Source organism: Chiloscyllium plagiosum, chromosome 1, assembly GCF_004010195.1.
Source record: "Chiloscyllium plagiosum isolate BGI_BamShark_2017 chromosome 1, ASM401019v2, whole genome shotgun sequence".
NCBI classification, from domain to species: Eukaryota; Metazoa; Chordata; class Chondrichthyes; order Orectolobiformes; family Hemiscylliidae; genus Chiloscyllium; species Chiloscyllium plagiosum.
This window is the reverse complement of record NC_057710.1, coordinates 119,052,435-119,080,209: the sequence shown is the minus strand read 5'-3', so window position 1 is coordinate 119,080,209 and position 27,775 is coordinate 119,052,435. Positions and strand designations below refer to the sequence as shown.

The 27,775-nt window shown below is 40.7% G+C and overlaps 1 protein-coding gene across 6 annotated transcripts; it reads left to right on the top strand.

Moving 5' to 3' along the window:
* The first annotated feature begins 1,838 nt into the window (after positions 1-1,838).
* hnrnpdl (heterogeneous nuclear ribonucleoprotein D-like) lies at positions 1,839-23,217 on the top strand. 6 transcript variants are annotated; one of them, XR_006312357.1, is made up of 10 exons: positions 1,839-2,237; positions 6,999-7,167; positions 8,405-8,566; positions 10,352-10,483; positions 19,561-19,663; positions 20,818-20,985; positions 21,502-21,617; positions 21,871-21,971; positions 22,298-22,402; positions 22,884-23,217. XR_006312357.1 is itself a non-coding variant. In XM_043695066.1 (9 exons), exons 1-8 carry the CDS (start codon positions 2,107-2,109, stop codon positions 21,955-21,957), a joined length of 1,068 nt encoding a protein of 355 aa, XP_043551001.1. In that variant the 5' UTR covers positions 1,840-2,106; the 3' UTR covers positions 21,958-21,971; positions 22,884-23,217. The 6 variants fall into 6 exon arrangements, 4 of the variants coding, with proteins under 4 accessions (XP_043551001.1, XP_043551014.1, XP_043551030.1 ...); XM_043695066.1 differs by lacking the exon at positions 22,298-22,402 and having other exon boundaries at positions 1,840-2,237; XR_006312359.1 differs by lacking the exon at positions 21,502-21,617 and having other exon boundaries at positions 1,842-2,237.
* Positions 23,218-27,775: the final 4,558 nt, after the last annotated feature.

Below are 27,775 nucleotides of genomic sequence, written 5' to 3'. Positions count from 1 at the left end.
ATTCGGCCCAACATGTCCACACCGACCCGCCACCCACCCCCCTATATTCCACCCCTTCACCGAACACTACAGGCAATTTAGCATGGCCAATTCACCTAACCTGCACATTTTTGGACTGTGGGAGGAAACTGGAGCACCCGGAGGAAACCCACACAGACACAGGGAGAATGTGCAAACTCCACACAGTCAGTAGCCTGAGGCGGGAATTGAACCCGGGTCTCTGGCGCTGTGAGGCAGCAGTGCTAACCACAGTGCCACCGTGCCGCCCACCAAGCGAAGCCGCTTTCTATTTATATCTTTCTTGTCTATATTTTGTCTCTTCCAGTCATTCTTTCTTCCTTCTCCCATTCATCCACTCGTTCCTTCACGCATCTGTGCCCACTGTTCTCCCCCGTTCCCCCACTCTCTCCCCAACTTTTACTCCCTCCTATATAACATCGGAGCAGGAGCTGAAGCAATCCATTCAGCCACCCAAGTCTGCTCCGCCATTCAATGAGATCATTTTTGATCTGATAACCCCTGATTCCTTTACTGATTAATAAACTGTTCATCTCAGCCTTGAATACACTTAACAACCTATCCTCAGCCTTGTGGTAAAGAATTCCACAAATTGAGAGAGAGAAAAATCCTCATCTTTGTCCCTTACCCTGAGATGAAGCAATCTAGTTCTACAATCTCCCACAAGGGAAACAACCTCTCAGCATTTACCTGCCAAGTCCTCGAAGAATCTTGTATGTTTCAATAAGGTTACCTTACACTCTTCTAAATTCAAATGAGTACAGAATTTACATCTCTTCATAACATAATCCCTCCATAATAGGGATCAGCCTAGTTAACCTCCTCTGGACTGCCTCCAATGCCAGTATATCTTTCCGTTCAATAAGCAGCCTAGTATACTGTTCACAGCATTCCACCTGTGGTCTGAGTCATGTCTTCTACAGTTTCAGGAAGACCTCCCTATTTTTACACTCCAATCTCTGAAATAAAGGCCAACATTCCACGTACCTTCCCTGTTATCTGTTGATCTTGTGTGCTAGCTTTAGGACCCTCAAAACTCATTTATTGGATGAGGGCCTCATTGACTGGACCAGCATTTATTCGGCAAAAATGAGGACTGCATTTATTGCCAACCATAATTGCCCAGAGGGCAGTGAAGTGTCAGCCACATTGCTGTGCGTCTGGAGATACAGACCAGGTGAAGGATGGCAGATTCCTTCCCTTAAGGACATCAGTAAACCAGATGGGTTTTTCGGACAATTGACAACAAATTCACGGTCGTCATTAGACTCTTAACCCAGATTTTTATTGAATTGAAATTCCACCATCTGCCACAGCAGCATTCAAACCCAGGTCCCATTTAAATAATAGCGCCTCTATTCTTCCACCGACGCCACATTTAGAGTCCATCTGCCCAGTTGTTATCCCTCTTTGTGTCATCCTCACCGCTGTTTTCTCCAGGCCTATTTTGCGTCACTCGCAAACTTGACAATTGTCTTCTTCCCTCACTCAAGTCATTAATCTCCCTGATTCTAGACAGTGTAAATAATTGTGCACACCCTAAAGCACACTCCATTGGTTACACCAGCCCCCCCCCCCCCCGGGAACGTTCCACCGATGGAACGTTTCATTGTTTGGAATTCTTGCCCCGGTTCCGAGTCTGCGCACTCCGTGCTCCTAGTCAGAAAGGCCCGAGACCCACAAAGTCAGTGGGGGATGGAGGGGGCACGCGTTGACACTCCGAAACCAGGAGCAGCGGACACAAGGGCGGCCTCACGCGATTGGGCAGCGAGCGATCACGTGCCGGCGACAGGAGGCCGGTGCCCGGATTTTCCGCCCCACCCCCTCCGTGATGCGCCGGCCGCCATTTTGTAGCTGAGGAGGAGCAGCACCATCATTATCATTATCGGTGGCGGCAGCAGCAGCGGCGGCGCTCGGTCCTTAGTGGCAGGAGCGGGGGTGGGGGAAAAGGGAAAACAAACAAACAAATAAATAAATAACGAGAGAGTAGTCGTCCCGGTCGCCCCTCCCCCCTCTCTCTTACCCACCCTCCCCCTTCCTTCCTCCAACCTGCCCTCCCGACAAAACCCGCCGGAGAGAGAGGAACCAATGGACTCTCAGTACAATTACAACCCGCCATCCGCCGGCCTCATGGAGCAGAGCGCGGCGGCGGCGGCGCCCACCGAGGAGTTCCCTGAAGGAGCTAAAATAAACGCCAGCAAGAACGAGGATGACGAAGGGTGAGCAAGCAGGGAGAAGGGGCCGCACCCCGGGGGGTAGGGAGGGAAAACAGCCCTTTACCACCGAGACGGAGGCCCCCGGGCGGGGGAGAGCGCTTCTCCTCTCCACACCCACCCCCCGCCCCAAGGGGGCGGCGCGTGCCCCGGGCCCCGGGCCCCGAGCGCGTGTTTGGTTCACACGCCCCTCCTCTCTGAACTTGCCGTGGATACACCACCCGGGGATTGCCCGCCTCTTCGTTCTGTCTCTCCTTAAACTCTTGTCATTCCGGCTTCTCCCTTTATCTCTTGTTTTTGTTTGGTTCAACAACGTGGCTAAGTGACTTGGCGTCCGGCTGGCTGTGTATGTGACCTAGTTTCACTATGACGGTCTCTCTCTAGTTTCCTCCATCACTACCTTTTAAGCAGCGCCTCCCCTTCTCCACCTCTCCCACGCGGCAAGAGGGTATTAACAAGCCAATAAAGTATGGCCTCCCATTTTCGTTGCCAAATCGGCCACCGTTTCTTCATAATAAAATCACAATGTCGCTATTATTGTGTTCAATATCAGTATAGAGTTTCAAGTCTTTGTTTCACCAGGATTGGAAAAGTTTTGGGACTGGTGGTGAGAACAAAATAAGAGATACGTGATAAATTTGAGGGCAGGAAAAACTAAGAAAGGGTTTCGCAATGCCAAGCAAAATGAAGGGGTAATGGAATTAATAATCAAATAAAAGTCAGTGTCAGTGCTGAGAAAGCTGGTTTCGAAATGTAAAGCAAAATGGAGAAATATGGAAAAAAAACATAAATTAGCAAAGAAACAAATCAAGATGGATGCATTGATTTTTTTTAACCTAAAGTTTTTGAATTCACTTATGATCAGAATGCTGTAATATGCACAATTAAAAGATGAGGTGCTGTTCCTTGAGTTGTGACTTAAGGTTCATTGGAATGCTGCAGCAGACATAGTACGAGAAGTACCAGCAGGAGCATTGTGGAGCATTCAAATGACAAGTGACTGGAAACTGTCATGCTGGCAGACTGGAGGTATTCCACTAAGGAGTCACCTGGTCTGCATTTGGTTATATTGATATCGAGGAGATCACATTGTAAACAGTCAGCACAACAAACTCTGTTGAAATTAATGGAACCAAATTGCTGTTTCCTAGAAGGATTAAACAGAGACTTGGCAATTTGAGACTAGAGGATTGAAAGAGTAGGATTTGGATCTCCTGCACTTTCATGGAAAGGGAGGAGTTGCACGGATTGACTGAGCAGACTAGACTATTATGGAGAAAATTGCCCTGAGGCTGAAGTTGGGAGTGGATTGGGCTTGATTTGATTTATTGAAATACAGTAAAATGTATTGCTATCCAGACAAATCAACCTTATATAAGTTTGTCAGGGTAATATAGTGTTACAGCTACAGAGAGAAGGTGTAGAGAAAAGTCAACTCTGATATGAGAGCTCTGTTCATAAGTCTGGTAATAGCAGGGAAGAATCTGTTGAATCTATTGGTATGTATTTTCAAACAATTGTATGTTCTGTCTGATGGGAGTATAACTGAGGGGATCTTTGATTATGTTGGTTTCATTCTTGGGGTGGAAGGAAGGCTGGTTTCCATGATAGATTGGGCTGCGTTCGTTACTCTGTAATTTCTTGTGGTCTTGGGCAGACCATTCCCATACTAGGATATGCTGTAACCAAACTGGATGCTTTCCATGATGTATCTATAAAAATTGGCAAGAGTCATTGTTGACATGCTGACTTTCCTTAGCCTTTTGAGGAAGTATTGGTGTTGGTGTCCTTTTTTGACTGAAGCTTTTGATTACATGCACCTCAGCACCATTGATACAGACATGGGCATGTCCTCCAGTCTGCTTCCTGAAGTCAATGTCAAGCTCTTTCATTTTACTGACATTGAGAAAGATCTTGTTGTCTTTCCACCCTGTCTCAAAGCTGTCTCTTTCCTGGGCGATCTTTAGACGTTTATTTTGTTTCTTTATTAATTCCCTTAACTCTTTATTTTGCTTTGTACTATGGAACCTTTCTTAATCTTTGAGATCCAACCCACAAATTTGGAAATTGAATTACAGCTAAACTTGGCCACAGTCTGAGTTTATAAGGAGTAGAGTAATGGGTTGAGTAAGCAGCCTTGCAAGGCACTGGTGTTGATGCTTATCCTGGAGGAGGTGTTGTCACCTATTGTTACTGATTGCAGTCTGTGGGTCCAGAAGTCAAGGAACAGTTGTAGAGGGTGGTGCAGCGTCCTGGTCGCGGAGTTCGGAGATGTGTTTGGTTGTAATTATGGTGTTGAAAGTGGAGTAAAGTTCATAAGTAGATGTCTGATGTAGATGTTCCTGGGATGAGTGTATATGCAATCTTCCTGGCACTACTGAGGACCTGTTGTGACCCTAGACAAATTGAGGCTGATGTTGATGTATGCCATTACTAGCCTCTCGAAGCACTTCATAGTGGTGAATGTCAGAACCACCAGGCACTAGTCATTGAGGCATGTTGCCTGATGTTTCTTCGGCACTGGGATCATAGTGGTCGTCTTGAAGTCGGTGGGGACCTCCCCATCATAACAAGGAGAGGTTAATGATGTCTGTGAATGCTCTTGCCAGTAGGTCCATGCAGCATCTGAGTGCGTGGCCAGGGACTCCATTTGAGCCAGTCAGTTTCCATGCATTCATTCTCAAGGATGCCAATCTGACATCTGCAGCAGTGACTGTGGGTACAGATGCACCTGTGGCTGTTGGGACAGGTGACATCATTTCACTGACCTGTTGAAAACGAGCATAGAATGCTTTGCTTTATAGCTCTTTATATCTTGTAGACCGTATCACAGTTGTTCATGTGGTAAGTCTGGGCGTCTAGTTTAGTATGGTATTGTATCTTGGTGTCCCTAATGGCTTTGTGAAGATCATACCTAGATTTCCTGTATAGGTCAGGGTCACCTGACTTGAACACCTCAGACCTGGACTTCAGTAGGGAGTGGATCTTCCGTTTGGGGAACACAAGGATTGGCATGCAGTCTGCTATGCACTTAGTGATGAAGCCTGTGATGGTAGTAGCATACTTAATCTAGGTTGGCCGCTGAGTTCTTGAATATGGACCAGTCCACCAACTTCAAGTAATTGTGTAGGACCTCAGCACTTGACCAGCACCGTATTGGTTGTCTGTACCGGATCTTCATGCTTATAAGACAGGAGAAGGAACACAGCCTTATGGTCTGATTTACCAAAATTTGGGGGGGGTGGTGTGGAGTGATAGGCGTCTTTGGTGGGTTGGAAATTGTATTGATGATCTGATGTTGTAAGTTAAGTTGGTTGGATATAAGGTGAGAATAAGGACAGCTCTATTTTAGTTCAGGGAGAGAAAGGAAATATTAGGAGCAGAATTGAATTAAAAAGAATGAATGTGGCCAAGGGTTCTTTCAAATGGTGGAGGGAATCCTCAGTTTATTCGGAAGGAAACATGTCAGAAGTGGTGTGAAAGTTGCAGATTCTAAACAGTTGGAGTGAAGAGTGAAAAACCTGGGAGAATAGAGGAAATTGAGTGCGAAAAAGTGTAGTGAAGGTGATTGGTGTCCATTATTGTCTGTTGGCAGACAGTCCGCCCTCTGAAATAAAGGGATGCTTAGAGTTAGAAATGAATATTTGGGTGGCACAATGGTTCACTGGTTGTCACTGCTGCCTCAGTGACATGGACCCAGGTTTGATTCTATATTTGGGTGGCTGTCTGCGGTGAGTTTACACATTCTCCCCCCATGTCTGTGAGGGTTTCTGCCAGGTGCACCAGTTTCCTCCCCACAGTGTAAAGATGGATTAGCCACAGTAAATGTGAAGTTGCTGGATCTGGATGGGATGCTCTTTGGAGAGTTGGTGTAGTCTCTGGACCGAATGGCCTCTTACTGCACTGCAGGGACTCTGATTCTGACCATGTGGCCATGAAGGAAGGATGGACATTGGAAGCAAGGTTGATGACACTTTCCACTTAAGGGTAGGAGCAGGAAATGAGGCAACTTGTATTTCTTTTATTTAACTTATTTTTCCTAGTCAGCCTGTTTTGAGATGTTATTAGGCATTTTTAGAACAGGTGGGACTTGAAACTGTGTCTGTTGGTCCAGGCATAGGACAATTAAGCAACTTAAGGTAATTTTGTTCACTAAGAACAAGTTCAGACAAGTAGAGGGTGGAAGGTAGGTGGATGGACGGACAGACATTGTTCAGACCTCTATTCAAGGAAAACATGGTGTCCTGTTTGACTGTCTAGGATGAATGTGGAAGTGTAGATTGATTGTTTGAATAAAATATTGTGGCCAAGGAACAAGAAAACTTAAGGTGCAGGAAGAATAACTGATCCAAGTGGTTAGATGCTGAAAAAGGGAAGAGAACAGCATAAGAAAGAAGGCAGCTAATTGGACAGGAATAGGTAGAAATGATGAGTTTTCTAGGGAAGTCTGGATTTGGGAAATCTTGTTAACTAAGATTGATGAATTATTGCAGTGTGATGGTATGGATGTTTATTATTTTAAAGAAATAAATCTGTCCTTTATTTTAATTTTGGGAAATATTTTGGCAGCAAAACCCAACAGAGAAATTGCATTTTTAGATATATTTGATGATTCAAAATAAAAAAACTGCCTCCAAGGGAAAGGGAAGTAAGACATGGTCAGCTGTCGAAAGCGCTTAAACAACTTATTGTTTAACTTATTTTGTATTGCTATTAATTATAAACAATGAATTGCCGGGGTCACTATATGCATATTATTGTTCACAGAAAAATGTTCATTGGGGGTCTTAGCTGGGATACAAGCAAGAAGGATTTGACAGATTACTTGTCCAGGTTCGGTGAAGTAGTGGACTGTACCATAAAGATGGATGCGGTGACGGGACGTTCAAGAGGATTTGGTTTTGTACTATTCAGAGAACCTGCAAGCGTGGACAGGGTAAATCAACTCTCAGCCCTATTATAAATTACATCAAAATGTGTGCTTGTGACTTTGAATAAAAGTTGTATTGAGAAATGTTAACCATTGTATGTTGTAAATGGGTGTCAATTCTTTAAAAATATAAGTATCCAATTGTGATCGTTAGAAAAGAACGTTGCTAAGCTATATAACTAGGCTTTCCTATTTGGTTCCAATGTTTAGTCAAATCAGTAATTTACTTTCAGTATTTCTAATGTCCTAGTTCAAATGTGCTACTAGTCTGCTATTTGATTCAGCACCTTTTTATAAGTTACCTCAAATAGTGTAACCCATTTTGGAGGTAGTCCATAATTGGATGGGGGTGTTCATAAACAGCTTTCAATAACAGAGTTTTTAATAGTGTGCAAGATTTAGTTTGCAGAAAGCTGGTTCTGTATATTCATTTGGAGAATGCTACTTCAAATGAACTCTAGTGTAGTGACTTATACCTAAATCCTTTCCGTGTTGTGCATTATGAAGTATAGATTACTTGTAACAAAAAAAAATTGTTCAAAACTCAATCCATTTTTGAAGATATTTGTTGTCAGCAGGGAATGATACCAAGAAGCGTGCAGTTTGTGTTCTTGTGGCACTGACCTCTGCTTTTCACCCCAGGTCATGACTCTAATTGGCAGGAAGCTAGGTGAGTAAAGAGCGGATGTGATCATTTTAAGTACACAAAATGTGCTTTTTGTTATTGATCCCCGCTGGGAAAAATATTTTGGATTGAGGTAGGAGCTTCTCCTGTGCATTTACATTTGACCTTTGTCACAGAAGTTTGTACATCTTCGTAATTTATGGCACCAGCAATTCTGTTAAAACAGAGGACTACTTCGGTTCTGTTTGGCATATTTGGGTACAATTTAAGGTGTAATTCTATCAAAGTTTAATTTGGTCTAAAATAAAATATTAAATTCCATAAGATCCCTTGATCATTATAGAAATGCTCTTGGAACTGGGAGGAGTAACAGTCAGTTTTTCTGCTTGTGCTGCTGTAGACAAGTCAGCACTGAACTCAGAACTGGAACTTAAACAATGGTAGAACTTAAGTGGTTGAGACTTCATTTTTCCTTTGACACATTTTTGTTATTACAAATGTTAAAAATGACTTTTTAAGTAAGGTTCAGAGTTGTTAATTATTTGTAACATAAAACAAGTATGCACACCCTCTGAAAATTATAGTTTTAGTACAGAAACTGTTCTTAAATTCTTGCAGGTCTTGGAACTGAAGGAACACAAGCTGGATGGACGGCTCATTGACCCTAAAAGAGCAAAGGCAATAAAGGGCAAAGAACCAGCAAAGAAAGTTTTTGTTGGTGGCTTAAGTCCTGATGTACCAGAAGAAATGGTTAAGGACTACTTTGGAGCATATGGAGAGGCAAGTTGCAAATCATGATCTTTGTCAGAAAGAGATTTTTGATTTAATCAACTTCAATTTTTATGACTGTCAAAAAAGCATAAACCGCTGACATGAGGCAAATGCTTCTTTAACATATACACAGGATGTACATGTATTTGGAAAGGCAAGGACTGATTAGGGATAGTCAACATAACTTTGTGCATGGAAAATCATGTCTCACAAACTTGATTGAGTTTTTTTTTTGAAAAGGTAACAAAGAGGATTGATGAGGGCAGAGCAGTAGGTGTGATCTGTATGGACTTCAGTAAGGTGTTCATCAAGGTTCCCCAGGGGAGATTGGTTAGCAAAGTTAGATCTCATGGAATACAGGGAGGACTAGCCATTTGGATACAGAACTGGCTCAAAGTTGGAAGAAAGAGGGTGGTGCTGGAGAGTTTGTTTTTCAGACTGGAGTGCCACAAGGATCGGTGCTGGGTCCTCTACTTTTTGTCATTTACATAAATGATTTGGATGTGAGCATAAGAGGTATAGTTAGTACGTTTGGAGATGACACCAAAATTGAAGGTGTAGTGGACAGCGAAGAAGGTTGCCCCAATTACAGGATCTTGATCGGATGGGCCAATGGGCTGAGAAGTGGAAGGTGGAGTTTAATTTCGATAAATGCGAGGTGCTGCATTTTGGGAAAACAAATCTTAGGACTTAATGGTAAGGTCCTAGGGAGTGTTGCTGAACGAAGAGCTTAGAGTGCAGGTTCATAGCTCCTTGAAAGTGGAGTCGCAGGTAGATGGGATAGTGAAGAAGGCATTTGGTATGCTTTCCTTTATTGGTCAAGTATTGAGTACAGGAGTCGGGAGATCATGTTGCGGCTGTACAGGACATTGGTTAGGCCACTGTTGGAATATTGCATGCAATTCTGATCTCCTTCCTATCAGAAAGATGTTGTGAAACTTGAAAGGGTTCAGAAAAGATTTACAAGGATGTTGCCAGGGTTGGAGGATTTGAGCTATAGGGAGAGGCTGAACAGGCTGGGGCTGCTTTCCCTGGAGTGTTGGTGGCTGAGAGGGTGACCTTATAGAGGTTTACAAAATTGAGGGGCATGGACAGGATAAATAGACAAAGTATTTTCCCTGGGGCGGGGGGGTCCAGAACTAGGGGGCATAGGTTTAGGGTGAGAGGGTAAAGATATAAAAGAGACCTAAGGGGCAACTTTTCCATGCAGAGAGTGATACGTGTATGGAATGAGCTGCCAGAGGAAGTGTTGGAGGCTGGTACAATTGCAACATTTAAAAGGCATCTGGATAGGTATACGAATAGGAAGGGTTTGGAGGGATATGGGCCGGGTGCTGGCAGTTGGGACTAAATTGGGATATCTGGTCGGCATGGACGGTTGGACTGAAGGGTCTGTTTCCCTGCTGTACATCTCTACAACAGCTATTTGTTTATTGTATCTATACATTCTAGTCATTGAAATGCGTTGAGAAGATGTTAACCAGGTTTGTCCAATGTAAATATTACAGTTTTGTTTGCAGTCTCATGTATTTTGAGTAAAATTAAGGTTTAAGTTGGGGGAAAAACAAGTACCCAATTTTCTTATGAAGTTGGGAGGAAATGTCCCCCTGAAAAACTCAGTTAAAATTACTTTATTATTCAACTTTGAGCACTAAATCACTACTTCATTTTGCTTGATTTCTTTTTGGATTACAATGTTAAACATTTGGTAGTTTATAGTTTCATTCAGTATTGATGAACTGAACAGTCAGGTATGAATATGTAAATTATACCCGAATTATATTTTTATTGTAGATTGAAGGCATTGAACTTCCCATTGACAACAAGACAAATGAACGGAGAGGTTTCTGCTTCATCACGTTTAAGGAGGAAGAACCAGTAAAAAGACTATTAGAAAACAAGTATCACAACATAGGATCTAGCAAGGTATGCCTGGCAACATTTTCACTACAAGCTTTAATGCATTTGTGGGGTAGAACATTATTTTTTCCAAGTGTTTCATATTTTAAATGTGGAACATTTTTGAGCCATAAGAAATTTTTTGAAGGGTTGACCTAAAGCTTGGTCAGGTTATTTTTTTTGGGGGGTGGTGTAAGGAAAGAGATGATGCAGGTGGAGAAACCTTGACTGATGAAGCTCCGTGCAGGTGGTGGTGTGCACAGGTGCCAGTGGTGAAGCATTGGAAAGGTAATCTGCGCCATAATCTAGAGTCAGGAGCTGACATCTTTATTCTGACATGGGGTGTGGGTGTCACTGACAGCATTTGTTGCCTCTCTTGAATTACCCTTGAACTGAGGACCTTGCTCAGCCATTTCATAGACCAGTTAATTTGATTGCCTTAAAGTGGATCTGGAGACCTATGAAAGGTTGGCACATTCCTTCCCCAAAGAGTTCTACAATAAATTACTGATAGTTGGCATTGTCACCATTGAGACAAGCTTTGGTTTGAATCTGAAATCTAACGTCCCCAGACAACCTGGACTTGTGGGTTACTAGTCCAGTAGCATTGTCGCAATGCCACTGTCTCACCTAACGTTTGGGTGAATGCTGGAGGAGGTTAGAAAAATGGCAGGGAGTGAGTTGATGGAAGGATTCAAACACTGAGAAATTTCGTTAAGAAAATTTATTTTTTTTTACTTTTTGCCATAGGCCCATAATTTAAGAAAGCCATAAAAAGGAATCTAATTGTGGGAAAAGAACCATTGCAAATAATTGACAAATCTAAACAGCAACAAAAATGTTTAAATTTGGCATAGATAAGATAATGACCAAAATAAGTTTGGAAAAGCTGAAGATGGCACTCTGGAAGTAACGAAGTATATTCAAACAAGTGTATTTCATTCAAAAATTAGAGAAAAGAACAAACTAACCAAGAGTTTGACAATAGATGAATAAAAAGATAGGGAGAAAATTGAAGCTAAAGCTAAGGGTGTGCCCTAAATAAAAATAAAAACATGGATTTATGTGCTTTTCATGACCATCAGGGATGACTCAATGTCCCTTGTGCTTTTTGAGGGGTACGTGCAATTGTAGATTATGAAATGTCAGCTCATTTGTGTATACGTACACAAGCAGGTAATAATGGGCAGACTATTTGTTTCTGTGATGTTGACTTGGGAATAAACATTGGGGATAACTGCTGTCCTGTGAAATAGTGCCATGACTGACACTGTTTTACAGGAAACAAAAGCAAATACAAAAATGTTACAAAAGGAGTCCAAGGACAGTGTTCTGAATGCAAAGAGGAATTGTAAATGAATTTGATATCTGTAGAACAATATTCTATGATAAAAGAATAAGATACAAAGTACTAAAGGATACACCAGTTCAGTTCACAGATAATTCCAGAACAATTACTGAAATACTGAATGTTTACTTTGCCCATGCATTTATCAGGGAAAATAAGTGAAAGTGGCACTGGAAGAGATCAAAAGATCACATTTTAAGTTGGAAATGGGGAAGATTATTGATAACTTAACTATTGAGAGGTTAAAGCCTGGGTCTGGGTGAATTGTGAATATTAAAAGAAACTAGGCAAGAGATATCTGGGATGCTGTTATGTGAATATAAAAAAGAAAGTTGAGTACAGTAGCATGGGTCTGTATTTAAGGCAGGATACAGAACTAGTTCAGGAACTTATAGACCAGTTACCTTAATATTGATGGTAGGAAAGGTATAATGGGATAAATTTAGAAATTGAAATTATGGTAAAGGATGACAGTCCTGTTGGAACAATTTTATTGACAACTTGAACTATGAGTGAAAAGAAAAATAGGCGGTGGATATAATTATATTTGGGCTTTTCAATAATATTTTGATTTTCTTAAGTATGGTATCTCCTAGTAGACTCAAGGTTAAGGTTGGAGCACGTGGAATCAGCGCACAAGTAGCAACATGGATTATAAACTGGCTACAAAAAAAGTACAGGTTGTAGTTCAGCGTGATGAAGGTAGAAAGTGATGATAAATTGTCAGTTCACTATTGTCAAGCAATTTGGACTTGGGAATCTGATCCAATTTCTATATATGGGCCCAGTCAAATTTGAGGTATAGTCAGTGCAGAAGTAAACAGTGACACATTACAGGATAAGCTTCCAGATTGGAAGTGCAGTGCACAAATTAATTTTCAATATACTTAAGTTTAAGAACCCATTATGGTATCAGAAATGAAGCCATTTGAAAAATAGGTATCTAAACTTAACACAGCAGCAAAATGCAATATGCGTACAGATACACAAAACTGGTATGGCCAAAAGCAAAGCTATGGGGTTCATTGGGGATGAAACAGGAAAAACAACTTGCATTAAAAATATGGAAGGCCTCTGAGGACTTTGCAAAGTTTGGGATTGAATAAAATATTAGAGGCATTGGAAGAAGATAAAAAATATTTTGAAGCTGATACACGAACCAGTTAACCTTCTAGAAAAGGTTAAACAGTTGGTGTTTTCCCTGGAAAAGAGATGATCAGGCAATGGTGAGGGTCTTAACATTATGAAAAGGTTTGAGACCAAACCTAAAACTAATAAATAATGATGGTCAAATATCGCATTCCAAATTGACTTCCATTAGTAACATTGAAATGTGAAACAAATTGAGGCAGCATATAAATGCATAGAAGGGAAAGCTAGAAACCAAGGACATTGGAATAAAAGGTTACCCTAATAGTTTGATAATCATGAAGAAAAAGTTCATAGTTCCCTGCTTGTCCTTACCACCTATCTTAAACAGTGGCACCACGTTAGCCAACCTCCAGTCTTCCGGCACCTCATCTGTGACTATCGATGATACAAATATCTCAGTGAGAGGCCCAGCAATCACTTCCCTAAGCTTCCCACAGAGTTCGAGGGCACACCTGATCATGTCCTGGGGATTTATCCACTTTTATGCATTTCAAGACATCTAGCACTTCCTCCCCTGCAATATGGGCATTTTTCATGATGTCACCATCTATTTCCCCATATTCTGTACCTTCCATGTCCTTTTCCACAGTAAATACTGATGCAAAATACTTGTTTAGTATCTGCCCCATCTCCTGTGGCTCCACACAGAAGCCACCTTGCTGATCTTTGAGGGGTAAAAAGGATCTTTGAGGGGCCCTATTCTCTCCCTAGTTATCCTTTTGTCCTTAATGTATTTGTATAAACCCTTTGGATTTTCCTTAACTCTATTTGCCAAAGCTATCTCAGTCCCCTTTTTTGCCCTCCTGATTTCTCTCTCAAATATACTCCTGCTGCCTTTATACTCTTCTAAGGATTCACTCAATCTCTCCTGTCTGTACCTGACATATGCTTCCTTTCTCTTAACCAAAACCTCAATTTCTTTAGTCATCCAGCATTCCCTATACCTACCAGCCTTTCCTTTCACCCTGACAGGAATATACTTTCTCTGGACTCTCATTATCTAATTTCTGAAGGCTTCCCATTTTCCAGCTGACCCTTTACCTGCGAACATCTGTACCCAATCAGCTTTTGGAAGTTCTTGCCTAACACTGTCAAAATTGGCCTTTCTCCAATTTAGAACTTCAACTTTTAGATCCAGTCTATCCTTCTCTATCACTATTTTAAAACTAATAGAATTATGGTTGCTGGCCCCAAAGTGCTCCCCCGTTGACACCTCAGTCACCTGCCCTGCCTTATTTCCCAGGAGTAGGTCAAGCTTTGCACCTTCTCTAGTATGTACATCCACATAGAATCAAATTTTTCTTGTACACACTTATCAAATTCCTCTCCGTCTAAACCCTTATCACTATGGCAGTCCCAGTCTATTTCCTTACAAATTTGTTTCTCAATTTCCCTCTGACTATTAGGGGGTCTATAATACAATCCCAATAATTCTCAGTTCAGCCCAAATAACTTTCTTGGATGTATTTCTGGGAATATCCTCCCTCAGTACAGCTGTAAAACTATCCCTTATCAAAAATGCCACTCCCCCTCCTCTCTTGCCTCTCCTTCTATCCTCCTTGTAGCATATATATCCTGGAATATTAAGCTGCCAGTCCTGTCCATTCCAGACCCATGTTTCTGTAATTGCTATAATATCCCAGTCCCATGTTCCTAACCATGCCCTGAGTTCATCTGCCTTCTCTGTTCGGCCTCTTGCATTGAAATAAATGCAGTTTAATTCATCAGTCCTACCTTGTTCTGTGCTTTGTCCCTGACTGTTTTGACTCGCCTTTGTTCTCAACTGTACCAGTCTCTGATTGAAATCTTTCCTCACTATCTCCAAGACCAGACAACATTGGATATCGTGAGTTTGATAAAGAGAAAAAACAGGAAGCATATGTCAGAGAGTGCATTTAGAACTAGGCCCTTTAAAAGTGTATGGTAGGAAGTTGCTTAAAAAGGAAAATGGAAGGGTAAAGAGGAGCCCTTCGGTAGTTAGGATCGAGGAAAACTCCAGGGCTTTTTTTTTATATAAGTATATTAAGAGTTAGATTACCATGGAAAGAGTGGAACCTATTTGAGACCAACCTGTGCGTAGAGCTAATGGCCATGGGTGAGGTCGTAAATATTTTGCATCTGTGTCAAGAGGAGAAAGACATTGTAGCCAGGGATATCAGTCGATGGTGAGGTTCTAGAATACCTTAAGATTGTAAATGAGAAGGTGTTAGATGCTTTAGTGGGCAAACATTGCATAAATCCCCAGGGCTGATGAGATGTATCCCAAACTGCTATGGGAGGCCAGAAATTGCTGGGGCTTTGGGAGATATTTAATACTTTGCTAGGCACAGCTGAAGTGTTGGGTAACTAGGATGACTATGATTGAGGGTCAAAGGACTTGTTTCTATGACATTTCATGCACTTTTAAATTTTGAGGTGGAGCTAATTTAGCAATCTAGTGTAAAATGCAAGTGGGATGGTGCATGAAAAGATAGAGACAACAAAAATTTTGTGCACGTTTGGATTCTTTCATATACAACTTTACTTAATCTGACCTTTTCAGTTTGCAGAGTGCATTTTTGCTTTGCAGAATGTAGCCAAAGTCAATCTTGTAAAAAGTTTTAAGATTTTTGATTTCCTTTTCCTCTTTGGTGCTACCATTTGGAACTTCTCTTTTCAAGACTGAAAGTTTCAAAATTCTGTGCATCTCTGGGAATAAAAGCTCAGACAAACAACTCCAAGTTTCATGTGAGGAGAGAAATGATGAAAATGTGTGGTTGGCTTTGTATAGTATACAGTGTAGCACCATTTAAAAAGTTTGTCTTGTTAATTGCCTTAAATAATTGGAGAAGGACCAGTTGTCTATGAAATTTGGCTGATATTTCAAATTGGAAATGAATCTTGTTACAAGTTGAAAGACATAGATGACTATGCAGTCCATTTTAATTAATCCTTCCACTGTAGCTTACACTTGTTTCTTGCATCAATATTTTTGCCATCCCATGCATTTATCACTTTGAAGAGTTGCTTCCTCTATTCTTTGAGCCCAACTTTTGAAGGGCCCATCCTATTACTTAGTTGACTTAGTTTGAAGTAAATGTGTGGATTTGCCTTTGCCACACATTGCTATCATTTATACCAGAGATGACTACATTTCTCTCATCTGTTTTGTTTTACCAGCCTTTCTAAATGATGTAGAACTGTAACACTATTAGCTTTATGCCTTTACACTGGACAGTTTTCAGCCTTTAAATACCTTTCCTCTGTCTTAATGACTTGACAGAGTTCACTACGACCTCTTATGCATGACTACTGATGCTATGCCCACATAGAGCTGCATTTTACTTGGTTTCATGATGTTTGGTATTAATACATCACCTACTTTCGGGTCAGTTTGAACTTCATCCATACCAACTGCAACCTCCAGGGTGTGGTAGTGTCCTTATACCTGTCAATCTATCCTAATTTCACTTGCTGTAGTAGGTAAATACCGGATTTCCTAATTTTTATTTTTGTTTGTTTGTTCTAAGCTCACTAAGCATGCTAAGTATTTCCTTGCTGTAAAGTCTATTTGGATGCTTTTGGTGAGGGGGTTTGCATTTTGGCTAACTTGTTCTGTGAATATTTGGATGAAATCATAATGTATCTTTACCATTCCCTGTTTGCAAACATATTTTTTTATGAATCTCTTCCTCCCACCCCACCCAATGCTGCCCTTTTACAGACAACTGAGGACTTGTTTTGTGCGCTAATGTGATTTTTAAAAAATTGTTTCTCTGATCACCTATTTTAAATTTGTTGGACAAATACAGGAATGTACAATCAAACTATCCAATTCCTTTGTCCTTACAGGATTACTGGAGCATTTTTCTTTATGCTTAATAAATTAATTCAGGTTATACTTGTTTAGTCCACACACTCATTAGCCCACACGTTTTATTTTAATAGTTTAAGTGATCACTATTCTAGATCTGAACAAAATTTCCCCAACCTGGTTTCTTGGAGCAGGACATTTTATGTTCGGTTTATGGTTAATCTGGGTGCGAATCAGAAAGCTTTCCAATCAGATCTGGGGTCACGCAGAACTGCCCACTATCCTGCCTTTGTGTGTCATAAGGAGCCTTTAGCGGAGTCCAGCAGGAAGAATGTGAGCCTGAGAGGAGTGACCGACCTCTAAGACACTGTTGCATGGAACAATGCTTCAGTGTACATGGATGATGCTGATTTCTACTCTGGTCCGCTGTTAGTGCACTGACTCTCAAGCATCTGCGACCAGCTTGAACTGGCCTTGGGAGCCGAGGTAAATTGCAACAAGAACAAGGCCATGTTTTTTAGGAACTGGGTTAGCCTTTATCCTCCTCACCAGAAGGTGCTGGGTACATGATTCTGAAGATCTGGGGTGTGTGCCAAAATCTGGGAGGAGTGTATTGCCAGGGTGAGGCAGAAACTGAGGAGATGGGAGTACTGCTTCTCGTCCGTTGTACATGGCGCAGGTCTGCCTTCTACCCCTAGTCTGTGCCACTGCAGTTACCTGAGCTATTATCTACTTAATCTGGAGGGCAAAGTTTAACCGGACCTGCTAGGACACTATGCTTTCTGGATAAAGTGGGGGAAAACATATCCAATTCCACCCTCATCCTGATGACCAGGTTGCATCAAGTCTGTGTAGACCTTGGGTACGTAAACATCAAGTCTCACTGAGGTTCTACTTGTCCCAGGTGTTAGGAAGGATGGGCCTGGCTGTCTTGCTGTGGAAAACTCTGTAGTAATTTGACCTTCTGTATCGCCTGTCCCTCATGAAAAGATTTGGAAAGGAAAACACCTTTGACCACAAGTCCGTCAGGCAACGGTCAGCATGTACTATCCTCAAGACCCTACAGAGAAAAGGAGAGGGTGGGTTCTGTCGGATGGTTCTCTTAGCAGATTGTCAGTCATTTGGCAGAATGCCTCACTGCCAAAACTTTCCACCCAGCACTAAGACTTGGCTTGGTTGGTGGTGAGAAGGGCATTCCCTCTGAGACCCTTCATGAACACCCAGACTGTCTGCTCCATGTTACACTCCATATGGCTGAGGAGTGTGGGCGTAGAGACTGTCACAATCTACTTTTGAAACCTACCTTTGCAAAGAAGGTTTGGAGAGAGATGTATTGGTTTTTGAGGTGTGCTCTACGATCTGTTCTCTCGAATGCACACTAACACAAACATCAGCTGCATCTGGAGAACCATCAACTTGATGAAGGGCACGCTTTGGTGCACCCAAAACTTGTTATGCTTCCAGGACAAATACTGAATGTTGCAGGCTGGTACGTTCCAATGTCCAGGACTTGTGCACAGTAGCTGTGGCAAGGTACATTGGGGAAGGACTTTCTGTGTAAGGTCTTTCTGCCAAAGTACATGCAAATACTGTACAGAATTGCTTTAATACTGTGTATGTACATAAAATAATGTTCTATTTATAAATGCTTGCAATTTAAAGAAAAATTGACCTCAATACTGGAGGTTGTCTGTGGGAGGCAGATCTCAAATAAAAAAGTAGAAAATAATTGGTGGCAGAAAAATTTGTGGAAAGACAATCAAGTAGAGCAGACACTAAAAATAGAGAAAAATAGGATGTGTGAACAAAAGTTATACTTCTATTATTTCCCAGAAAAATCAGAAGCATCTGTTGCTTTTTAAGATGAATCAGCTGCCAGCCAGTTGTCTTTTCAGTCCATAAAATTGTCCAAGATAGTTTTATCTTCTCACCTAACTGAAGAAAACAAGTTTTCGATTTCAGCAAAAAGGGTTGGGGGAAGGTTAAAAAAAAAAAAGATAACTTATAGAATATCTTTCTCAATCTCTGTATATTCAAAGTACTTCATAGTCAATCATGTACATTTCAATTACAGCCAGATATAATTTAGGAAAGACAAATAACATCATAACCACAACAACAAGATAAATAATATGCGGTGACTGATGTCAGCTTTGACCATGACACACTTCCCTTTCTTGGTTAGGAACATAACCTTCTTGTGGGCGTGCGGTGGCTCAGTGGTTAGCATTGCTGCCTCACAGCGCCAGAGACCCGGGTCCAATTCCCGCCTCAGGCGACTGACTGTGTGGAGTTTGCACATTCTCCCCGTGTCTGCGTGGGTTTCCTCCGGGTGCTCTGGTTTCCTCCCACAGTCCAAAGATGTGCAGGTCAGGTGAATTGGCCATGCTAAATTGCCCATAGTGTTAGGTAAGGGGTAGATGTAGGGGTATGGGTGGGTTGCGCTTCGGCGGGACGGTGTGGACTTGTTGGGCCGAAGGGCTTGTTTCCACACTGTAATGTAATCTAATCTAAATCTATTCTAATAAGTCTCAGTTGGCTCTGCAAGTCATTCAATTCAGCTGTTCATCTAAAAAGTACTAACTTTGTCAACTGTACTCCTCTCTTGCAATTACTTTGAATTGTCAATCTAGATGAAGTGCTCACATGTCGTAATGAGAAAAGCCTATTGTCTGGTCGGACTATGGCGACTTTATGCTATAAGATCATCGTTGCATGGTTTAAAGCCTCACTCTCATATGCTTTAGTCTATATCGGCCACCTGGTTTGTAGATTTATTTTCAACCTGATACTTTTGCATTTTTTAAACAGTGCGAAATTAAAGTGGCACAACCTAAAGAAGTCTACAGGCAACAGCAGCAACGAGGAGGCAGAGGTGGAGGTGGGTTTGGTGGAAGAGGTCGTGGTAGAGGGGGTAAGTTAATTTCCTGACGAGTGGGTTTTGAACATGAAGTGATTTCTTTACTGGAACGGTAAAGGAATGCATGGCTAGGTAATTATCGGTTTATCCGGTTAACCTTTTCCCACTTGTTCATTGGGGGATTCAGTCTGGTTATGACTGTTGGGTGGAAAAGATTTAAAATGTATGGTACTGAGGAATTACATTACCTTTGTTAAGCAATATGACTGAGGAATGCTATATAATTTTAAGTGTGAAGAATCTCTGGTAATCTATATAACACTTTGTTCACTACAATTTAGTGAGGTAGAAGAGTATGCTAAAAGATGTTGTCCGTACACCAATTCTTTGTTGTAAAATGGAAGAAATAAAAGGCCAGAACATTGGGATTTGACATTTTCCCATCTCCCTAAAGAGGTAGTAATGGAAAAGATTTGAGTCATTGGTCAGCAAGTGATTCCTCAAGTCATTGTTAATGTCTACTGGTTATATCGCAATGATCCTTAGAGTTTCACTGAGGTTGTTTCTGCTCTGTACTTGTATTCTACCCTGATTTGGGTTAGTTGGTGATAGAAAATTCTAGTAATAGAATATAATTAAAATATTGAATTTGCATTTTATAACTGGGGTTAATGTATGTAACAATACAGTAAAATTAATTCAGGAAAGAAGTATTCTGTAGTTCCTATTGGGAAAATGTTTTTTTTAAATGATGAGTTAAACCTAAGCATTTTCAACACTCATCCAATGATTAACGATTATTGGGCATGCCACAATTTTCAAATACAGATTTGGAAAATGTTGGTGGATATTAATTCTTTTTCAAGTACCTAGATTTTGTTTATCCTCGTTCTTGTAAATCTTGGTGGTCGCAATGGAGATTTGTGGAGGTTCTTGTCTTGCTTTTGTGTTCAAACATTTTAACCGATAAGTCACCCTCATTTATTGCATACACACAAAATATGGTGGTATTGAAATTCTCTTGTATAGGCTTTCTATTTTTCACATGGCAGTCCCCTGCAAATTTTCTGGGGCAGGCAGCATAGGATACGATATAGTGCAGGTTTTATCACTTGTTATAGTTTCAGGTGTTAGGCTTTTTCTTGTAGCCTTTTGAGTTGTGTGTCTTAGAACAAACTCTGATTTTTTTGTATTGCTATCTTTCTTAGGACAAAGTCAGAACTGGAACCAGGGATACAACAGCTACTGGAATCAAGGTTATAGTAGTTACAACAATGGCTATAGCAATCCAGGTTACAATGGATATGGAGGTTATGATTACTCTGGGTATAACTACAACAACTACGGATATGCTCCAGAATATGATACCTACAATAGTAAGTTACAGCATTTGGCTACATGGCTGGTAACTATTTTTGTGAGGTGGTAAGATTTTGGAGAACTGTTAGTAAAGTGGAAGATCTTAAATGATATATTTGTATTGAAAATATTGTAACAAAGGAATCAAAGATTTTGAATAACAAAGCTTATGGGAGAGGTGTTAAAGCTTTGTAGTCTTTGTAGCTTTTGTATCTCTTCTGTTTCCCTTAGTGCTGTTGGTTAAGCAGCATTTTAGTTTTGCTGTTTATTTGCAACCTCAAGCCTGCATGTTATTTCTGATGACACCACATTGGTGTCCTTCAAGGTGCTTCATCTATAGATAGATTGAATTGGCCAAAAACTTTTTGACCTAAACATCTGTAAAGGATTAAGATAGTGGAACCAGCTTGTTTTATGTTTGGAGGCTTTTTTTATTACCCATGAGAAGGAGTGTTTAGCCAGCTTTTGTCCAGATAACAGCATTTCCATTTTGCAGAGGAGGAAAAACTAACATTACTCGTATCTCCTCGTAGCAAATGTGCCTCCTGATGGTCAATCAAGGAGCGGCATTGATGGTCGTGGAGAAGTCTGCGGCCTGGACTGCCTCACCCTCTCTGCTGAAGGAGGCTGTTTAGAGGCAAGTGGCCAGGTGGGTAAAATTATAGGGGTGAAAGAAGAGGATAGGATAAGCTGTTACTCAAAATGAGCTGTTACCCATTTTCTGCTAACTGCAGAAAGTCAAATTTTGGTACTGAAACTTTCTGTCCAGGTGTGTTAGTAAGTTAGGTCAAAGATGTTATTTAAATTGGTAAATGGGCCACTTGAGTTAGGCTTTGTAATTTTGTGAATATGTAGATTTACAAATTGCCTGTTAAACTTGTAAAATCCAATCGCTTTGACAGGTCAGCAGAGCAGCTATGGAAAGGCATCTAGAGGTGCAGGCAGTCACCAGAATAACTACCAACCATACTAAAGAAAAATTGATATAGTTGTTTCACTGCAGGTATGTAACAGATCTTGTTGCAGCTAATGGAGGAAAAAACTTAAATAATTTTCCAGTGTATGTTTTTAATAATGTAAAATGTCAGGTTTTGTAAAATAAATTTTGCTTTAAGTACTGAACATCAGGTAACCGTAGAGTTTTCATTTGAAGTGATTTGCAGCTTTTTGTAACAGGAGGTGTTAAAGGTCTGAGGGATTAACACTTTTTAACAAGTCTGTAAATTTAACAGGTAAAGTACTGCTAATGGGTGCAAATAAAGGACCCAGCAAGACGAAAGAAAAAGTTGCCTTCTAACTCTGACATTATACCTTGTTTGTACCCGCCAGCGGGAACTTCATTGCAGGACACGTGTCACCCTGACCACACGATTCTCTTGGGGCCGCGCATTGCGGACAGAACGTGAGGTGTGCTCGTGAAAATGCTGCCCTGTGGTATGGTCTCTTCAACATCATGTATCAACGTTAAAGATAAACTGGAAAACTTCAGCCTTTGTCTTCAGTCATCTTTGCATATATTTATATAACATTGGCTAAACATTTCTTACAGGCATTTTTAAATGTATAATGACTTACTGCATAATTAATTCAGTATTCTTTATTTGGTAACATCTTGTATTTCAGTTATGGATCTACAGTGTGGTAATTTTTTATTTAAAATGCTGTTTTATTTTTCTTTGTAGCTAAGTAGTGAAAACTACAAATGATAACCAAACAACATCAAGCAAGCTGTAGTATATTTTTGACTGGGTTAAATGTGTCAGACTTGATAAAACCAGGTCTGATGTCAATAGATCTGCTGCAGTAAAATGCTTTCCAGTGCAGCACCTTGAAGTATTGGCCAGTGTGTGTTATAATCTTGTGTGAAACGGTGTGAACTTCTTTCCTGTTCTAAAACATTTTTACTCTCTCCTAGGTGGAGAAACGGAGGTATAAACATCAGTGTAGCAGAACAGCATGTCAAGAGGAAATGTTAAATCTGAAAGCATCTTTGTTTCCCTTTTGGGACTTTTTTGTACCACATCAAATCTGAAACCAACATCTTTTGTGTCCCAAATGTATATAGCATATAAACATCTTTTTATGTTGTAGTTACTTTGCTTTGTACAACTTGAAGCGCATTCTTTGTGTACTGTGATAGTCTATAATAAAGTTGCTACTAACTGGTGATGCAACACTTGTTTGTTGGCGTACCCTGTTGTATGTGATGCATTGCATCTGTTGCTGAAATAAAACAGTATGAATACTCATATTAATTGTGGTTTTCTACATGGCTATATATTTATCTTAATTCAGCATTTGGGGAAAATTAGGCTGTTGGTTGGCATTATAACCTAATAAGGTGGTTGGCAGGACAATTAAATTCCATCCTGAGATGGAGTTGGAGAATGTTATAGGTAAACTACCAATTTGCTATTGAGGTTCTTGGCTTTATCTTCTGTTTTTAGGGAAAAAAATATTATGGAGTTAACTAAAGTATATGCATTGCTCAAATGTGCAACAAATCTCAGTCTGCGTTCTGTTTTGAAGCCTTTTGGGGTTTACAAAGGCACTGGAGGAAAACAGTGCTTTTTTTAACTTGTCATTTTATATACCTTTTGTATGGAGGGTAAGTTAGAGGTCCCAAGTAAATATCTGCAACTTCTGCTTTGTTTACTAAACTCGAAGTTAGTTAGTTACTGAGTCCACTTTGTCCATAACAGAGCTTCTGGCTATTTTGTATTTGATGTTGACTGAGTTGCTAGGCAAGACTCTGAAGGTTCAACTTTCTTTTATGTTTGTGGAGGGTGGGGGGAGAAGATGTGGTATAGAGAAAAAAAAATTATTTTGTTGAAAGGCCCTTTTTGAAAACAAATTGTATTGCACCTAGGGCTGCAGTTCCATAGAATTTTGCTAAACAGAGGACTATCTTTTCAGTAAGACAAAGTTGGGGACAGATTCAAACAAAACGTTTTTGGTGGTTAAGTTGCTAAGCTAAAACTGAGTTGTTAATAGATGAATTCACATTTAGAGAACAGGACCTGAAATTTGATATTGAATTAACCTGAACTTTTAAAAGGGGTGGCAAGGTCAGCATTCATTACCTATTGCAATACTGGAGTTATTTGAATAATCAACTATGCCTAGGACTTGGCTGGTCATGCTTGAACAGCCATTATAGAGGAGGCTGGAGGAATAATGAGGAACCAAGTGATGAAGAGGGGATGAATAAATACTTTGTATCACAGTCAACAAGAGGAGAAAGATTTGAGTCCTGAGGGCCAACTCTTAGCTGGTGGTTTGTATGTGGAATGAACTGCCAGAGGAAGTGATAGATGCAGGTCCAGCTAAATATTTAAAAGACATTTGGATAGGTACATGAATAGGCAAGGTTGAGAGGGGTATGGGCCAAATGAAGACAAGTGGGACTAGTTTAGTTTGGGAAACTTGATGAGCATGGACTAGTTGGACTCTAGGGTCTGTTTCTGTGCTCAGATTATAACACGCTAGAAGACACTAGCATTCTGAAATTAAAGCAAGGGGCAAAAGGAGAGGAAATACAGATCAATTCTGCTGTAATGCACATTTTGTTAAGAATTTGCTATAACACAATTAATGAATTGATACTGTTTCTCAAGCACAAAAGTTTTAAAGCATTTATTGGTTATAACTTGATTCTGGCCCCATTAGTTTCAATGGTGTTGCTATTACATGATTTTCTTAACACTGGATTGCATGAGAATGGAACTTCAGTGTTAAAGCAGAACTGACTAAATACAAAAGCCGATAGGAAAAAGTGAGCAGGAAACAGGTTAGCAACTGAAATTCCTTCAATCTGGGTGGAATGTATGTTACAATATTAAAGGAAGTAGCGACAGATAGTGAATGCACTGGTAGTAACCAACTGCCAATGCAACAAACAAGTTTATTTAAAACAGGAAGACAAACTTTACCAAATGGCACTTCATATCGGTTTTCTGGGGGAAATGTTAGTGTTATAAAGGATGTAACAGCACTTAATGCATAATCAAGCAGAATTAGCATAACCTTACAAAGGTGACAAAGGGGGAAGCAGTGGGTAATATTTGGATTTTCAGAAGGCATTAAGATATGATGTTGCACTAAAGAGCTCATGGTGTGTGGGTAATATTTGGATTTTCAGAAGGCATTAAGATATGATGTTGCACTAAAGAGCTCATGGTGTTGGAGATAGTATCTTAGTTAACCAAGCCTCAATCCATGCCAATATACTAAGAGTTGAGAGAAGGACATTTTCAGATGGCATTCTGCAGTGGAATGCCATAGGGTTAGTGCTGGGGTCACAATTTACAATATACAGTATATTAATAACTTGGATGAGGAAAGTGAATGTACTATCGACAAGTTATGCATGACATAGGTGGGAAAGTAATTGGTGAGGATGATAATGGTATGCAGTGGGATATATAGGTTGAGTGGGCAAAAATGGACAGATGGAATATGATGTCTGAAAATGTGAGAATAGAGCTGACTATCATTTAAATGAAGAAAGACTGCAGCAAACGCATAGGGATCTAGGATCTTGCATAGATCTCAAACTAGCATATAAGTTTATGATAATAGACAAATGGAATATGAAAATAGGGGGAGGTCTTGCTTAAAACTATAAAAGACACTAGTCAGACTACAGCTGAATTACTGTGAACAGCTTTGGGCCCCTTATCTAAGGAAAGACATACAGTAATTAGAGGCCGTCTAGAGAAGTTTCACTAGGCTGATCCTGGGTATGGAAAGACTGTCTTATGAGGAAAGTTTGAGTCAGTTCGTCTGTACTCATTGGAGATGACCTTATTGAAACAAACAATATTCCCAGGCCATTGATAGTAGATGCAAGGTTATTTCCCCTCATGGGACAATCTAGGACCTGAGGATATAATATAAAAGTGGTTGTCCATTTAAAAAAGATGAGGATTCTTTCTCAAAGTAATGTATCTGTTGAGGCTGGGTCATTACGTATTTGCAAGACAGAGATTTTGAATCTGTAAGATCGTTGGGAACTATAGGAGAAAGGCAGGAAAGTAGAGTTGAGAATGATCAGAACAGCCATAACTCACTGGTAGGGCAGATTAGATGGACTGAATGGCTCACATCTGCTTCTATGTTTTGTGGTTTGAGTGAGGAATTGGAAACCAAAGATTGATGACACAGGAACCTGGAAGTGAAGTTGAGATCGTTTTTCAAAACCACTTTGGGAGACCTCAAACTGATTGGAGTGAAAGTTAAGTGCCCAGATCCTGGATCATAATTGTCCTGAGATAGAGAAAAGCACAAGAATTTATTTTTAGAGTACCCAAACTTATGCAATGGCATTGTTATTTCTGTGTAAATGCCACTCAGTAGCACTATTGACAACACCTTTCACCACTTTGCTGATGATCAAGATTAGAATATTGATACAGTAATTGGCTTGGTTAGATTTGGCCTGCTCCTTTTAGACAGGATATACCTGGGCAACTTTCCACATTACTAGGTCAATATAGGTGTACTGGAACAGCTTGGATAGTCAACAGCTTTGCTAACATTTGCACTTTCCAAAGAGAGTGCCTGGACAGTTTAGATAGATAGATCTCTACAGTGTGGAAACAGGCCCTTCACCTAACAAGTCCACACCAACGCTGGAGAGTATCCTACCCAAACCCATTCCCCTATCCTATTACTCTACATTTACCCTGACTAATGCACCTAACCTGCACATCCCTGATCACTATGGGGCAATTTAGCATGGCCAATCCGCCTAACTTGCACATCTTTGTATTGTGGGAGGAAACCAGAGCACTCGGAGGAAACTCACACAGACATGGGAAAATGTGCAAACTGCACACACACACACACACACACACACACACACTCATCTATGGCTAGAATCAAACCTGGGTCCCTGGCACTGTGAGGCAGCAGTGCTAACCACTGAGCCACCGTGCCACTAGAATCCCTACAGTGTGGGAACAGGCGCTTCGGCCCAACAAATCCACACTGACCTCCGAAGACTAACCCACTCAGACCCGTTCCATTCTACATTTACCCCACACTAATGCACCTAATATACCAACCCCATGGCAATTTAGCATAGCGAATCCACCAAACCTGCACATCTTTGGATTGTGGGAGGAAACCCACACAGACACAGGGAGAATGTGCAAACTCCACCCAGTTGCCCAAGACAGGAATCAAACCCAGGACCTGGTGCTGTGAGGCAGCAGTGCTAACCACTGAGCCACCATGCTGCTCCGAATGTCAGGATATTTCTATCACCTCCCACCCTGGTCCTCAGACTCCTTCCACTGGCATAGATCTCACTAGTACACCCTCTGGTGAATTCTAGTATTGAAATTTTCCCTTGATTGAAATCTCTGCTGTCGAATGCTACACCAGACAACGATTTTGCCTGTTAAGTCATTATAGCTTTAACTTACACCACTCAAATTGATCTTCAATGAAAAGGTCATTTTAAGTGGAACTGGTATTTGAACATTTCACCCGAAGAACAATTTGGTTGGATCACGTTTGCTTAATCTTAAGTGGATCTGTAACCTTAATTTTAAGTGGATCCTTTAAAATAATCACTTTGTCCAAGACAATGAACTAAATTTTTCTCAACCATTCTAAACAAATGCTGATGTCGAGAACAAAACAACTTGGGAGCAGGAGCCTGTCATTTTGATCCTTGAATCTATACCTGCTTTCATCGAATCATAGGAAATAGGAGCAGGAGTAGGTCATTTGGCCCTTTGAGGATGCTCTGCTATTCAGTATGATCATGGCTGATCATTTAACTCAGTACTCATGTCC

Bases quoted from the DNA above. Each gene is read 5' to 3' on its own strand.
- hnrnpdl (XM_043695066.1), top strand. From the start codon at position 2,107: ATGGACTCTCAGTACAATTACAACCCGCCATCCGCCGGCCTCATGGAG. The intron at 8,567-10,351 runs GCAAGTTGCAAA...TTTTTATTGTAG, and splicing joins ACTTTGGAGCATATGGAGAG to ATTGAAGGCATTGAACTTCC. The intron at 19,664-20,817 runs GTAAGTTAATTT...TATCTTTCTTAG, and splicing joins AAGAGGTCGTGGTAGAGGGG to GACAAAGTCAGAACTGGAAC.